General features: G+C 32.1%; 2 protein-coding genes across 12 annotated transcripts in view; both read left to right on the top strand.

Annotated features, from left to right (window-relative positions):
• The window catches only part of LOC6040115 (neuronal calcium sensor 2), a 237,904-nt gene that overhangs the window by 199,459 nt on the left and 24,416 nt on the right, over positions 1 to 14,029 (top strand). The window lies entirely within an intron of this gene.
• On the top strand, positions 2,827 to 4,533 carry LOC119768616. The gene is made up of 2 exons (XM_038258793.1): positions 2,827 to 3,297; positions 3,371 to 4,533. Exons 1-2 carry the CDS (start codon positions 3,295 to 3,297, stop codon positions 3,770 to 3,772), a joined length of 405 nt encoding a protein of 134 aa, XP_038114721.1. The 5' UTR covers positions 2,827 to 3,294; the 3' UTR covers positions 3,773 to 4,533.

Consider the following 14,029-nt stretch of genomic DNA (forward strand, 5'->3'; position numbering starts at 1 on the left):
TGTTATTGGCCGAGTATTTTCAAATATCAAAAAATGTTATTCCAAACTTATTACCGTCTGCTCGGGTTGTCCTGATTTAATCGTGACCAGAAGAGACAGTTTGTGGGGGCTTTCACCTTCTCAGTGTTTATGTGTTTATGAGACACTAAAAATACCTGCGAGTTATGTCGAGTATAAGACACACAGTGCTTTCGATGGAGGATTTGTTTTGGACAAGACAAAAAGCCAACTTGTTCGTTGAAATATATGGAAAGTTTTTAAAATTCTTAAATCAAAATTATTTTCTGGATAATTCTTACATACTCTAGAAACCCCAATCTCCCACCTCTCCAAGTGACTAAAAATGGCTAAAAATAGCATCAGACTTGTACTCCCCCCCACCTTCCCAGAACAAGAAGCAAGTATCGTCCCCCCCCCCCGCAGATTTGTCTTCTTGCCAAGATCCTCCAGGGAAAGGAACTCGACCAAAAGCTGCTGTCGCAAGTGCTTTGGCCGCGATGTCCACTTGAGGTGTGGGCGTCTTAAGTCTTGCTCCAAGCGAAGAAGCACTCGAAAGGGATTATCGATTTTCATTGCATTTTCCCCCCCCCCCTCTCCGCCTGCCCCCGCATAACCGTCACAGTTTATGTGGCGAAAAGGTATATCGCCGTTATCGAAGCTGGTAATCTTGTTTGTGAATCCACCCACGACGGAGCTTTTTTGTTGTTGTTGCTTTTCCTCCGGGCAGAGAAGTGGGGAGAGGTTGAAGAGTTCAGCGCGAGTAACGAGGAAAGATCTCAAGTTGTTTGTTGTTTTGTGTTTCGTTACGGGTTCTTTTTTTTTTTTTTGCTAGGTTTGGTTTATGTGCACTGGTGAATTGGAATAGTTTTGCTGTCCCATTTCTTGGGGAAAAGTTCCGCGAGGAGTTCTCCGGAATATTTATTTTGTTTTTCTTTGCTTATCTGCAGAATTCTTGAGAGTTGGCGTACGACTGCTTGGTGGAATGGCGATTGCAATTTTGGGAAGCAATAGAATTATGGAAATGGATATTTTTGGCGAAAAAGTATCAAAAGGATTTTGCCGCTTTCCGATTGGTTTAGTTCTTGAAATCGAAAAACTTTGATAGTAAATTTTGGATGGTTTATTGATATCGAGCTGTGAAGTTATGCTATCTGTTTTGAATACAAAGTGTTTGGGTGAGACTTAGAAAACATAAATTTTCCTGCTTTTTAAACCATTGCATGGCAATATCTCAGCAACTAAGGGTCGTATCGACAAAGTTTTAAAATGCTAAATAAAGAGAATTTTCTCAGCTTTTCAAACATATTTCTTTAAAGTTGGCAAACATGTTGACTTATTTAAAAAAATGATAAACTGCGACTATTTTGAAAAAAAGTTACCCTAAAAATGGCCTTAATTTAAAAACGGTTCACTTTATCAAAATTTCACCAAAGTACTTGAAAATTGCAAATTTGATTTTACATCGAAAAATGAAGTTGAAAATTTTTTGCGACGAATATTTCGATTTTTTGATTAAAAAAAACATTACTCGGTCAAACATTTTTTGCACAACCTGGAAATTTCTGAAAAGTTGGCATTTGATGACCTCTAAAACATATCAAAAAATGAAAAAAAAAATAATAATGTTTTTTTGCAAATCAAGTTTCAGTGACAAATAAAAAATCATCAAAAAACATTATTACCGTGAATCATTTTTTTTTTCAGTGTAGTCCATATCCATACCTACAACTTTGCCGAAGACACCAAATCGATCAGAAAATTCCTTCAAAAGATACAGATTTTTGAATTTTCATACATCATTTTAGTATGAACAGCTGCCAAATTTGTATGGAAAATTATACGGTAAAATTTACGATGCAAAATGACTTTTTTGGGCATACCGAAGGCACCAAAAAAGTTTCAGTCTGATTAAAAAATACAAAAGATAAAATTCTAAAAAAGACCGATTTCGTAGAGAATTGCTCACCTGGAAAATGGTTACATCTTTAATATCAGAAAAATTGTTTAATTTGACGTTTATAAATGTGTGAATTCACCACTATTCCATTTTTTGGTCACTTTTTCAAATTGATTACACTATTTAAATTCTGGGAGGTATAATGATCTGCATCAATGTTTTATGTGAACTAAAAGCAGCATTTCCCCGAGCAGACGGTGATAACTTTGGAATAACATTTTTTGATATTTGAAATACTAGACTAATAACATTTTTTGGTATTTATAACAAGATTTGTTATTCGTCGTTATGATTTTTTTGTTATTCGATTGTTATTGTAATAACAGACTAATAACGTTTTTAGTTTTTCTTCGAACAAATCTTTGTTATTATTTTTTGTTATTTTAACAACTAATCCGATCATCCCAATAACAGTTGGAGTTATTCTTCCATAACAAAACAACCCGGGCAGACGGTAATAACAAAATTCATGCCATTTCAATAACAAATACTGTTAAAATAACAGAAAGTGTTATGGAATCTTCTTGAAAAATCCATTTTTGCATAAGGTTTTAATAACAGTTTATGTTATCATAACAAAATTTGTTATTGGTCTGACATTGGTTGCAAGCCAAATCAACTTGGGAATAACATTTTTTGTTATGGAAGAATACCGCCAACTATTATTGGGATGGTCGGATTAGTTGTTAAAATAACAAAAAATAATAACAAATATTTGTTCGAAGAATCACTAAAAATGTTATTAGTCTGTTATTACAATAACAATCCAATAACAAAAAAATCATAACGACGAATAAAAAATTTTGTTATAAATAACATAAATTGTTATTGGCCTACACGGAACAAAATCCGGTCAGCGGATCCGAAAAAATTTCGCGATGAATTCGAAAACAATGCATGTTTCCAAAATCATGAAAAATGTTTTCGATTTTGAAATAAATGTTTTCAATATCGAAGCAAAATGTTTGCGGAATCGCAACCACCATGTTCGCGGCGCAATTTTGTTTGGTCTGCCGCAGCCACAATGCGTTACGCTGTCAGAGTGTCAGAATCAGCTGCCTGCGGTGCGCTCGCAAAATATAAACAAACGACAAAAATCGTGTTTAAAGCGATTGAAGGTAGCTTATTTCTGCGGTGGCGAATGTAAAAAATAAAATGGATCCAGAAATAGTAAGTACTATTTATTCTGTATAAGATTATTAGAATTTAACTTCAATTTTTATTTTACAGCACGAAAAGTAACAAGACATCCGGCGGGCAGTGGGACGGACAATCTGTTGTCGATCGATCGACTTCCGCGCTGCAAACCTTTGGCTGCTCGAGAGGAGAATGGTGAAATGGTGAGAAAGTTCGCTTTGGACCTGATCGACCTGTGATTGACTGTACTTAATCCGCGCTCTCTGCCCGAACAAGGCCCTGATCCCGATTGAGCAGATCGGAAACCCCCCTTCAGTTCCACCAACGGCCGCAAATCCTAGCGTAGTGATCAACACGCCCAGCTCAACGCCTTCTGCCCGTACCAGTCCCAACGGCCGCCGCCCTCAAAATGGGCGTCGGATTCCCACTCCAGAACCTCATCACCCAGGGCTAGCGGGACGACACCGGCCGAATTCTGCAGCACCCAGTGCAAGTACTGCTGAACGAGTGCGGAATCTGCGCTGCTCCGACCAGCACCTTCTCGCCAATTGCAACACCTGTCATCTGTACTACCACCTCGGCTGTTCCAATCCTCCACTCACGCGGCACCATCAAAAAGTCCAAACTGGCAGTGCTCCGAGTGTGACAAATCGGACCACATCGGCCCCGAGCTCGTGATCCTGCCGAAAGCCCCGCGCAAGTCCCGAACCCGGAACAGCAAGGACGGCATCATTGTCCCTTACGACATGCCCTTGCCCGAGTTTGAAAAGTCCTCGGAGAGTAACCCCGTCGTGTGATGCGCCAACCTCTCAACCCATACGACCCCGCAAGAGTGGAACCGGAGATAGTCCCCACAAGATAGCGGTGGCAAACGATATCAAGACGAAAGATTTGCTGCTGGAGATCCCGAAAATCGACCAGGAACTGGCGGAAACGTTTAGCGCAAGGGAAACTTCGGTGGAAAAGTTGACGCCGATGGCGGCCGCACCACCGGTTAAGCGAGGTCGCAAGAAGAAGGTCACCGAACCGACTTCCACAGACAAAGAGAGTTCCAAAAGCAGGAGGACATCAAACCCAAGGTTGCAGTCACCGAGATCCCGGACTCTCCGGTAAAGAAGCCCGAGCAGCCAAAGGAAGAATCTGCTCCTGCCATCGTTAAACCCCCTGTTAAACACAAAGAGGTCAAACCGGAAACAGAAGAAGGAGAAGCTGAAGGCCGGCTCCAACGGAGTCTGAACCAGAGTTTCCAAGAAAAGCTCACATCCGCGGATCGGCAACCACCTGACAACGACCTCCAGTGAATCGCTGGAGCCACCAAAGCAACCATCGACCCTCCCCAACAGGCTCCAGACGGCGTGAAAGTTCTTCCTGCGGTGGACGCCGCCACAGCCGGCACATCCGGAACCGGAGGCATCTCCTCTTCGAAATCCTCACACAAGCACAGCAAGCGGAAGAAGGAGAAACACTGCAATCGATCCCGGCACGAGGACGAATCGCCCGCGAAGGAGCACAAGCGTAAACGGAAGCGGAGGAACCACGACATGGAGAATCTAAACGACGTTCCGGGAGGAACTGTCACGTCCAGTGGGGAGGACAATCGACCGCCGATTAAAATCAAGGTAGGGTTGCGGAATAGTCCAACTTTGACAGAGTTGATCAGCGGAAATTCTTGTCTTGCAGATCAAACCGGTGCTGGACTTGCTGGTGCTGAACGGTGCTAGGTTTTTCTGATTTTTGGTTTTTTATTTGATTTGACGTCAAATTGCAAAACAAACTAAAATCAATAACAATATTTCATAAAACTTCAAAAATTCAGCAACAGTCGTAAAGTATAAAAGTTTAAAAGTATAAAAATCGTAAAGTCGCAAAATCGTAAATCGTGAAGTCGTAAAGTATAAAAGTCAAAAAGTCTACAATTCGTAGAGTCTAAAAATCTAATGGTTTAAAAATCTATGAGTCTAAAAGTCGCAAAGCCTAAAAGTCTTGAAGTCGTAAAGTCTAAAAGTTTTGAAGTATAAAATTCTAGAAGTTTGAAAGTCTAAAAGTTTCAAAGTCGTAAAATCGTAAAGTCGAACAGTCGGAAAATCGTAAAGTCGTAAAATTGTAAAGTATAAAAGTCACAAAGTCTAAAATTCGTAAAGACGTTAAGTCTGAAAGTCTAAAATTCTAAAGTCTTGAAGTCTAAAAGTTTTAAAGTCAAAAAGTCTAAGAGTCTAAAAAAGTCTCAAAGTAGTAAAATCGTAAAGTCGTAGAGTCGCAAAATCGTAAAGTCGTAATGTCTAAAAGTTTTAAAGTCTAGAAGTATAAAATGTTTAAAAGTCTTAAAGTCTCAAAGTTTAAAAGTCTAAAAGTAGCAAAATCATAAAGTCGCAAAATCAAGTCTAAAATCCGTAAAGTCGCATAGTCGCAAACTCGCAAAGTCTGGAAATCGTAAAGTCTAAAAGTCTCAAAGTCTAAGTCTTAAAGTCGTAAAGTCTGAAAGTCGTTAAGTATAAAAGTTGTTAATTATAAAAGTTGTAAAGTCTAAAAGTTTTGAAGTCTAGAAGTAAAAAAGTTTAAAAGTCTTAAAGTCTCAAAGTGTAAAAGTTTAAAAGTCTAAATGTTTAAAAGTCTAAAAGTAGCAAAATCGTAAAGTCGCAAAATTCCATTCTAAAATCCGTTAAGTCGCACAGTCGCAAACTCGCAAAGTCTGGAAGTCGTAAAGTCGAAAAGTCTAAAAGTATAAAAGTCTAGAAATATGAAAGTCTAAAAATCTAAAAGTCTAAAAGTCGAAAAGTCTAAAAGTATAAAAGTCTAGAAATCTAAAAGTCTAAAAATCTAAAAGTCTAATAGTAGCAAAATCGTAAAGTCGCAAAATCAAGTCTAAAATCCGTTAAGTCGCACAGTCGCAAACTCGCCAAGTCTGGAGTCTGAGGGTCTAAAAGTCTAAAAGTCTAAAAGAATAAAAGTCTAAAAGTCTAAAAATCTAAAAGTCTAAAAGTCTAGAAATCAAAAGGTCTAAAAGTCTAAAAGTCTTAAAGTCTAAAAGAATAAAAGTCTAAAAGTCTAAAAGTCTAAAAATCTAAAAGTCTAAAAGTCTAGAAATCAAAAAGTCTAAAAGTCTAAAATTCTAAAAGTCTAAAAGTCTAAAAGTCTAAAAGTCTAAAAGTCTAAAAGTCTAAAAGTCTAAAAGTCTAAAAGTCTAAAAGTCTAAAAGTCTAGAAGTCTAAAAATCTAAAAATCTAAAAATCTAAAAGTCCAAAAGTCCAAAAGTCGAAATGTCTAAAAGTTTAAAAGTCTAAAAGTCTAAAAGTCTAAAAGTCTAAAAGTCTAAAAGCCTAAAAGTCTAAAAGTCTAAAAGTCTAAAAGTCTAAAAGTCTAAAAGTCTAAAAGTTCAAAAGTCTAAAAGTCTAAAAGTCTAAAAGTCTAAAAGTCTAAAAGTCTAAAAGTCTAAAAGTCTAAAAGTCTAAAAGTCTAAAAGTCTAAAAGTCTAAAAGTCTAAACGTCTAAAAGTCTAAAAGTCTAAAAGTCTAAAAGTCTAAAAGTCTAAAAGTCTAAAAGTCTAAAAGTCTAAAAGTCTAAAAGTCTAAAAGTCTAAAAGTCTAAACGTCTAAAAGTCTAAAAGTCTAAAAGTCTAAAAGTCTAAAAGTCTAAATGTCTAAATGTCTAAATGTCTAAATGTCTAAATGTCTAAATGTCTAAATGTCTAAATGTCTAAATGTCTAAGAGTCTAAAAATCTAAAAGTCCAAAAGTCTAAAAGTATAAAAGTCTAGAAGTCAAAAAGTCTAAATGTATAAAAGTCTCGAAATCTCTAGTCTAAAATCTAAATCTCTAGTCTAAAAGTCTAAAAGTTCAAAAGTCTAAAAGTCTAAAAGTCTAAAAATCTAAAAGTCTAAAAAACTAAAAGCCTTAAAGTCTAAAAGTCTAAAAGTCTAAAAGTCTAAAAGTCTAAAAGTCTAAAAGTCTAAAAGTCTAAAAGTCTAAAAGTCTAAAAGTCTAAAAGTCTAAAAGTCTAAAAGTCTTAAAGTCTAAAAGAATTTTAGAATTTTAGAATTTTAGAATTGTAGAATTTTAGAATTTTAAAATTTTAGAATTTTAGAATTTTAGAATTTTAGAATTTTAGAATTTTAGAATTTTAGAATTTTAGAATTTTAGAATTTTAGAATTTTAGAATTTTAAAATTTTAAAATTTTAGAATTTTAGAATTTTAGAATTTTAGAATTTTAGAATTTTAGAATTTTAGAATTTTAGAATTTTAGAATTTTAGAATTTTAGAATTTTAGAATTTTAGAATTTTAGAATTTTAGAATTTTAGAATTTTAAATTTTAAATTTTAGAATTTTAGAATTTTAGAATTTTAAATTTTAAATTTTAGAATTTTAGAATTTTAGAATTTTAGAATTTTAGAATTTTAGAATTTTAGAATTTTAGAATTTTAGAATTTTAGAATTTTAGAATTTTAGAATTTTAGAATTTTAGAATTTTAGAATTTTAGAATTTTAGAATTTTAGAATTTTAGAATTTTAGAATTTTAGAATTTTAGAATTTTAGAATTTTAGAATTTTAGAATTTTAGAATTTTAGAATTTTAGAATTTTAGAATTTTAAGAATTTTAGAATTTTAGAATTTTAGAATTTTAGAATTTTAGAATTTTAGAATTTTAGAATTTTAGAATTTTAGAATTTTAGAATTTTAGAATTTTAGAATTTTAGAATTTTAGAATTTTAGAATTTTAGAATTTTAGAATTTTAGAATTTTAGAATTTTAGAATTTTAAATTTTAGAATTTTATAATTTTATAATTTTAGAATTTTAATTTTAGAATTTTAGAATTTTAGAATTTTAATTTTAGAATTTTAGAATTTTAGAATTTTAAATTTTAGAATTTTAGAATTTTAGAATTTTAAATTTTAGAATTTTAGAATTTTAGAATTTTAGAATTTTAGAATTTTAGAATTTTAGAATTTTAAATTTTAGAATTTTAGAATTTTAAATTTTAGAATTTTAGAATTTTAGAATTTTAGAATTTTAGAATTTTAGAATTTTAGAATTTTAGAATTTTAGAATTTTAGAATTTTAGAATTTTAGAATTTTAGAATTTTAAATTTTAGAATTTTAGAATTTTAAATTTTAGAATTTTAGAATTTTAGAATTTTAGAATTTTAAATTTTAGAATTTTAAATTTTAGAATTTTAGAATTTTAAATTTTAGAATTTTAGAATTTTAAATTTTAGAATTTTAAATTTTAGAATTTTAGAATTTTAATTTTTAATTTTAGAATTTTAAATTTTAGAATTTTAGAATTTTAGAATTTTAAATTTTAGAATTTTAGAATTTTAGAATTTTAGAATTTTAAATTTTAGAATTTTAGAATTTTAGAATTTTAGAATTTTAGAATTTTAGAATTTTAGAATTTTAGAATTTTAAATTTTAGAATTTTAGAATTTTAGAATTTTAGAATTTTAGAATTTTAGAATTTTAGAATTTTAGAATTTTAGAATTTTAGAATTTTAGAATTTTAGAATTTTAGAATTTTAGAATTTTAGAATTTTAAATTTTAGAATTTTAGAATTTTAGAATTTTAAATTTTAGAATTTTAGAATTTTAAATTTTAGAATTTTAGAATTTTAGAATTTTAGAATTTTAAATTTTAGAATTTTAATTTTAGAATTTTAAATTTTAGAATTTTAGAATTTTAGAATTTTAGAATTTTAGAATTTTAGAATTTTAGAATTTTAGAATTTTAGAATTTTAGAATTTTAGAATTTTAGAATTTTAGAATTTTAGAATTTTAGAATTTTAAATTTTAGAATTTTAGAATTTTAGAATTTTAGAATTTTAGAATTTTAGAATTTTAAATTTTAGAATTTTAGAATTTTAGAATTTTAGAATTTTAGAATTTTAGAATTTTAGAATTTTAGAATTTTAGAATTTTAGAATTTTAGAATTTTAGAATTTTAAATTTTAGAATTTTAGAATTTTAGAATTTTAGAATTTTAGAATTTTAGAATTTTAGAATTTTAGAATTTTAGAATTTTAGAATTTTAAATTTTAGAATTTTAGAATTTTAGAATTTTAGAATTTTAGAATTTTAGAATTTTAGAATTTTAGAATTTTAAATTTTAGAATTTTAAATTTTAGAATTTTAGAATTTTAGAATTTTAGAATTTTAGAATTTTAGAATTTTAGAATTTTAGAATTTTAGAATTTTAGAATTTTAGAATTTTAGAATTTTAGAATTTTAGAATTTTAGAATTTTAGAATTTTAGAATTTTAGAATTTTAGAATTTTGGAATTTTGGAATTTTAGAATTTTAGAATTTTAGAATTTTAGAATTTTAGAATTTTAGAATTTTAGAATTTTAGAATTTTAGAATTTTAGAATTTTAGAATTTTAGAATTTTAAATTTTAAATTTTAGAATTTTAGAATTTTAGAATTTTAGAATTTTAAATTTTAAATTTTAAATTTTAGAATTTTAAATTTTAGAATTTTAGAATTTTAGAATTTTAGAATTTTAGAATTTTAGAATTTTAGAATTTTAGAATTTTAGAATTTTAGAATTTTAGAATTTTAAATTTTAGAATTTTAGAATTTTAGAATTTTAGAATTTTAGAATTTTAGAATTTTAGAATTTTAGAATTTTAGAATTTTAGAATTTTAGAATTTTAGAATTTTAGAATTTTAGAATTTTAGAATTTTAGAATTTTAGAATTTTAGAATTTTAGAATTTTAGAATTTTAGAATTTTAGAATTTTAGAATTTTAGAATTTTAGAATTTTAGAATTTTAGAATTTTGAAATTTTGAAATTTTAGAATTTTAGAATTTTAGAATTTTAGAATTTTAGAATTTTAGAATTTTAGAATTTTAGAATTTTAGAATTTTAGAATTTTAGAATTTTAGAATTTTAGAATTTTAGAATTTTAGAATTTTAGAATTTTAGAATTTTAGAATTTTAGAATTTTAGAATTTTAGAATTTTAGAATTTTAGAATTTTAGAATTTTAGAATTTTAGAATTTTAGAATTTTGGAATTTTAGAATTTTAGAATTTTAGAATTTTAGAATTTTAGAATTTTAGAATTTTAGAATTTTAGAATTTTAGAATTTTAGAATTTTAGAATTTTAGAATTTTAGAATTTTAGAATTTTAGAATTTTTTTTTGTATTTTTGTATTTTTGTATTTTTGTATTTTTGTATTTTTGTATTTTTGTATTTTAGTATTTTTGTATTTTTGTATTTTTGTATTTTTGTATTTTTGTATTTTTGTATTTGTTTATGCTTGTATGCTTGTATGTTTGTATTTTGTTTATTGTTTTTTTGTATGTTAGTATTTTTTTTTGTGTCAAGCATAATGTGCCCATGATATTCTGACCCGGCGCTTCAGCCTGGAGTTTCGCGAACCACCTGCTGTGATTTCGGGAGTTTCCCGGCGAAGATTCCTTACGGTTGACGCAACAATCATGAAGTGATTTTGCTAAGTCAGGAGAATCCGGGAAAGCGGCGGAGAGATTCGGTGGCCGGGGACAGTTGCTGTCTGTTTTGAATTTTTGTAGTTCTGAAGTTTTGAATTTTTCTGAGTTCTGAATTTTTGAAGTTAAGAGTCAAGAGACGATAATTGAAATTTAATTTTGTTTTCTCTTTCGCAGTCTATGCCTCGTGATTGCAGCGTGATTTCGGCAAACGCTTTTACAGATCTTACTGCTGGAGACTCGTTCCAGATGGACAGTTTTCTAGTGCTCATGTCAATCTTCGAAGTTAAGGTCGGATCTGGAATGGCGAATTCGTTGCCCACGTGTGTCGCCAGATGCTCCAGAGTCCCTCGGTTTCCGGCATGAACCTTAGAACGCACTACGATCTTTCCCGACCGCACGCAGAGGAAAAGATCAATAATCTCCAAGAACGAGGAGAACTTTCGACGGTCCGCGAATCCGCTCAAGGGAAGTGTCAGCTCGCTGCGCGGTGCCATGGAACTGAGACTGAAGCCAGCGCTGGAAATCAACCAGATCGCCGGCCCGTATACACGCTGCACCGGTCTTAGCAGCACCTATATCCGTGCGGCCCCGCCGCCGACGTCACCGACTGATGAAAGAATCTGGACAAGGCGAATACTGCCAACCGGAACTCACATACTCTGCTTCACAAAACGCAAGTCGTCAACATAATCATCATAAACATCCGCGCCGCGATCAAGGTGCCAGCCACATAGACTTTGGCAAGTGGACGGCGGCCTCGCCTCCTGCTACTGCTAGCACCGGAACTCACATCACGGGAGCAACGTGTCAATGTCGGCAACGGCGCCCAGCAGTACCCAGCTGCACCACAGTAATCGAGGCCAAGGCGACTGACCCGTGTTTTTACCAAGCTTTGAAAAGCAAAATACAACCACAGCAAATACTTACGCAATTCATTGTTTTGGTTTTGAAATATGAAAATAATAAATAAAAACTTGAAACAAAACTAAAACCTCTTCTTCTTCTTTTTCCATCGAAATATCGAGCAGCAACGGTCAATTCAAAAAGGTAAATAATGAAGTGGCTGCGTGCTGCGTGCTTTTGCCGGGGTATGCGTTACTGCGTTACGTTTGCGAAATCGGGGAAACTGGTTTGCGATATCGGAAGCAATGCTTCCTGCTGACGAGTGCAAACCGAGATTTGCGATTTTTAGAGCAAATCGGAAGCAAAGTTTGCGATTCCGCAAACCGGATTTTGTTCCGTGTAGTATTTTCTAATATCAAAAAATGTTATTCGCAAGTTATTTCCGTCTGCTCGGGAAATTTTATTCCCAAGTTGTTTTGGCTTTCAATCAATATCAGACTAATAACAAATTTTGTTATGATAACATAAACACATAAACTGTTATTTAACTCTTATGCAAAAATGGATTTTTCAAGAAGAATCCATAACACATTTTGTTATTTTAACAGTGTTTGTTATTGAAATGACATGAATTTAGTTATTACCGTCTGTCCGGGTCGTCAATTTTCTAGAAACTGTAGAACATTATAAATGATGTAACATTCGGAAATATTTTTTTGTGTGTAGTATTACATCTTGGAAGGGTACATCTTTTATGTTTAAAAAAAATGAAATTTTATTTCTGAAAATGTGTAATTTTACCACTTTTCTAGGGTAATATCACTTTTTTCAATCTTAATAATTAATTATTGAGGTAAAATTACATCATAAAAATAGGTAAAATTCAACCTTGCAAAATTACACTCTTTTTTACTAAGTAGCTGTCAATATCGAAAGGACCATCGAGGAAGTTTACAGAACGGTGCAAAATGAAGAGAGATAGAGAGAGGAGGGAGAAAATATCTACGCAAGCCATGAGCAAAAAGTATTGACAACCGGAGGGTATTTTTGGAGCAATTGAATTCCAAGAGATCATTGAGAGAAGGTCTCAGTGAACTAGAAACAATATCGAGACAAGAAGAGCCTCAAGTTTCAAGGGATTCAAGGGGTTCAAGGGACTGAAGAAAGTATCGATAGATGGAGCAATATTGAGATGATCGACAACCAGAGAGTCGACTGTATTTCAATATACTTATTTATTATTCCGTTTAATGTTGCCAATTCTCCTGATTCGAAGGAACTAATCTTATCAATGTTCTTGCGGAGTCCTCATCTTCAACATTTAAACCAAATTCAAACCAAACCAACCAAGAGTTTATTAAAAATTGAAATCAAGTCATTAATAAATTTAGCTATTATTCATATCAATCCAATAAATTGGAATTCGATGTTTGGAAAAGAGTTGATTCGATTTAACAAGAATCGATTTTTGGTGTATTGTTCAGATTGACTTGTATTTTTTAACATAAAATTATTTTTTTAGGTCCTTTTTGGTACTGGGACCTGGTTAGGACCGAGTCGTAGATTGACTTCTATCATTCCCTTTTAAAACCAAACTTTTGCAATTTTACAACTTTCACTCGCAAGCAATAACCTCACTCTCTCCCCGAAAATGATTAATGTCATTACAATTCAGCACCCTCGGAAAAGTCATTACGCCGTACTGTAGCGCGAAAATGGCTCCCCATCTATTTGCCGGCATACATATCTCCAGCTAGACACCATCCAGCCCCAATAAATAATTGCGAGGGTTGCCTGAAAGTTTGTAATTACAGGGCGCCAACCCAACCCCTTCTTTCGAGATTCTCTGTAAAGGTGAAGCGCTCTGGTGATAGTTTGCAAACCCCTCGTGACTTTCATCGCTGGGTGCCAATTCCTAAAAGGATGAAAATTTACCTTTCCTAGGGAGAGAGAGCTTTTTTCGTGCTTTCGGGGACGGAATATTTACACGTGTTTGCTCCGCTACACGTGTACGTATATAATTAAGATAAATAGCAATAATAAATCAACGGAAAAAGTTGTTCCTGGCAGATTGCGAAGAGCTGAACCGGTGCTGATACACGGAACAAAATCCGGTCGGCGGATCCGAAAAATTTTCGCGATGAAATCGAAAACATTGGCTGTTTTCGAAATCATCACAAATGTTTCCGATTTTGAAAGATTTATTTCCGCATTTGGAAAAAAATGTTTGCGATATCGCAAACACCAAGTCTACCGTGCCCTTTTCTGTGGCGCCCGACGCAGCCAATGCGTTACGCTGCTGTCAAAATCAGCAGCTCGCCCAAACGGCTTAAACATAAACAAACAGAAGTTGCGCTGAAGTATTTTTTTTTGTTCGGCAAATCGCGAGTGAAATAATTATTAGTAAGTTTTTAGTGCGCTAACGGTATGTCCGGCGGTAACGAGAATGCGGGTTTGAAGTATCATAGGTGGCCGCTGAAGTCACGCGATTATTCCACGATACAGATGGAGAAGAGACCCCGAATCTCGTCTCGCAAAATGCGTAAAATGGGCCGACTGGGAGCAAAGCCAGACACACTGATGTGAAAGGCACCAACCTCCGGACCCGTATTTTTTCTTTAATAAAAAAAAATATTTCTTT

The sequence above is a fragment of the Culex quinquefasciatus genome, chromosome 3, assembly GCF_015732765.1.
Source record: "Culex quinquefasciatus strain JHB chromosome 3, VPISU_Cqui_1.0_pri_paternal, whole genome shotgun sequence".
Lineage (NCBI taxonomy): Eukaryota > Metazoa > Arthropoda > Insecta > Diptera > Culicidae > Culex > Culex quinquefasciatus.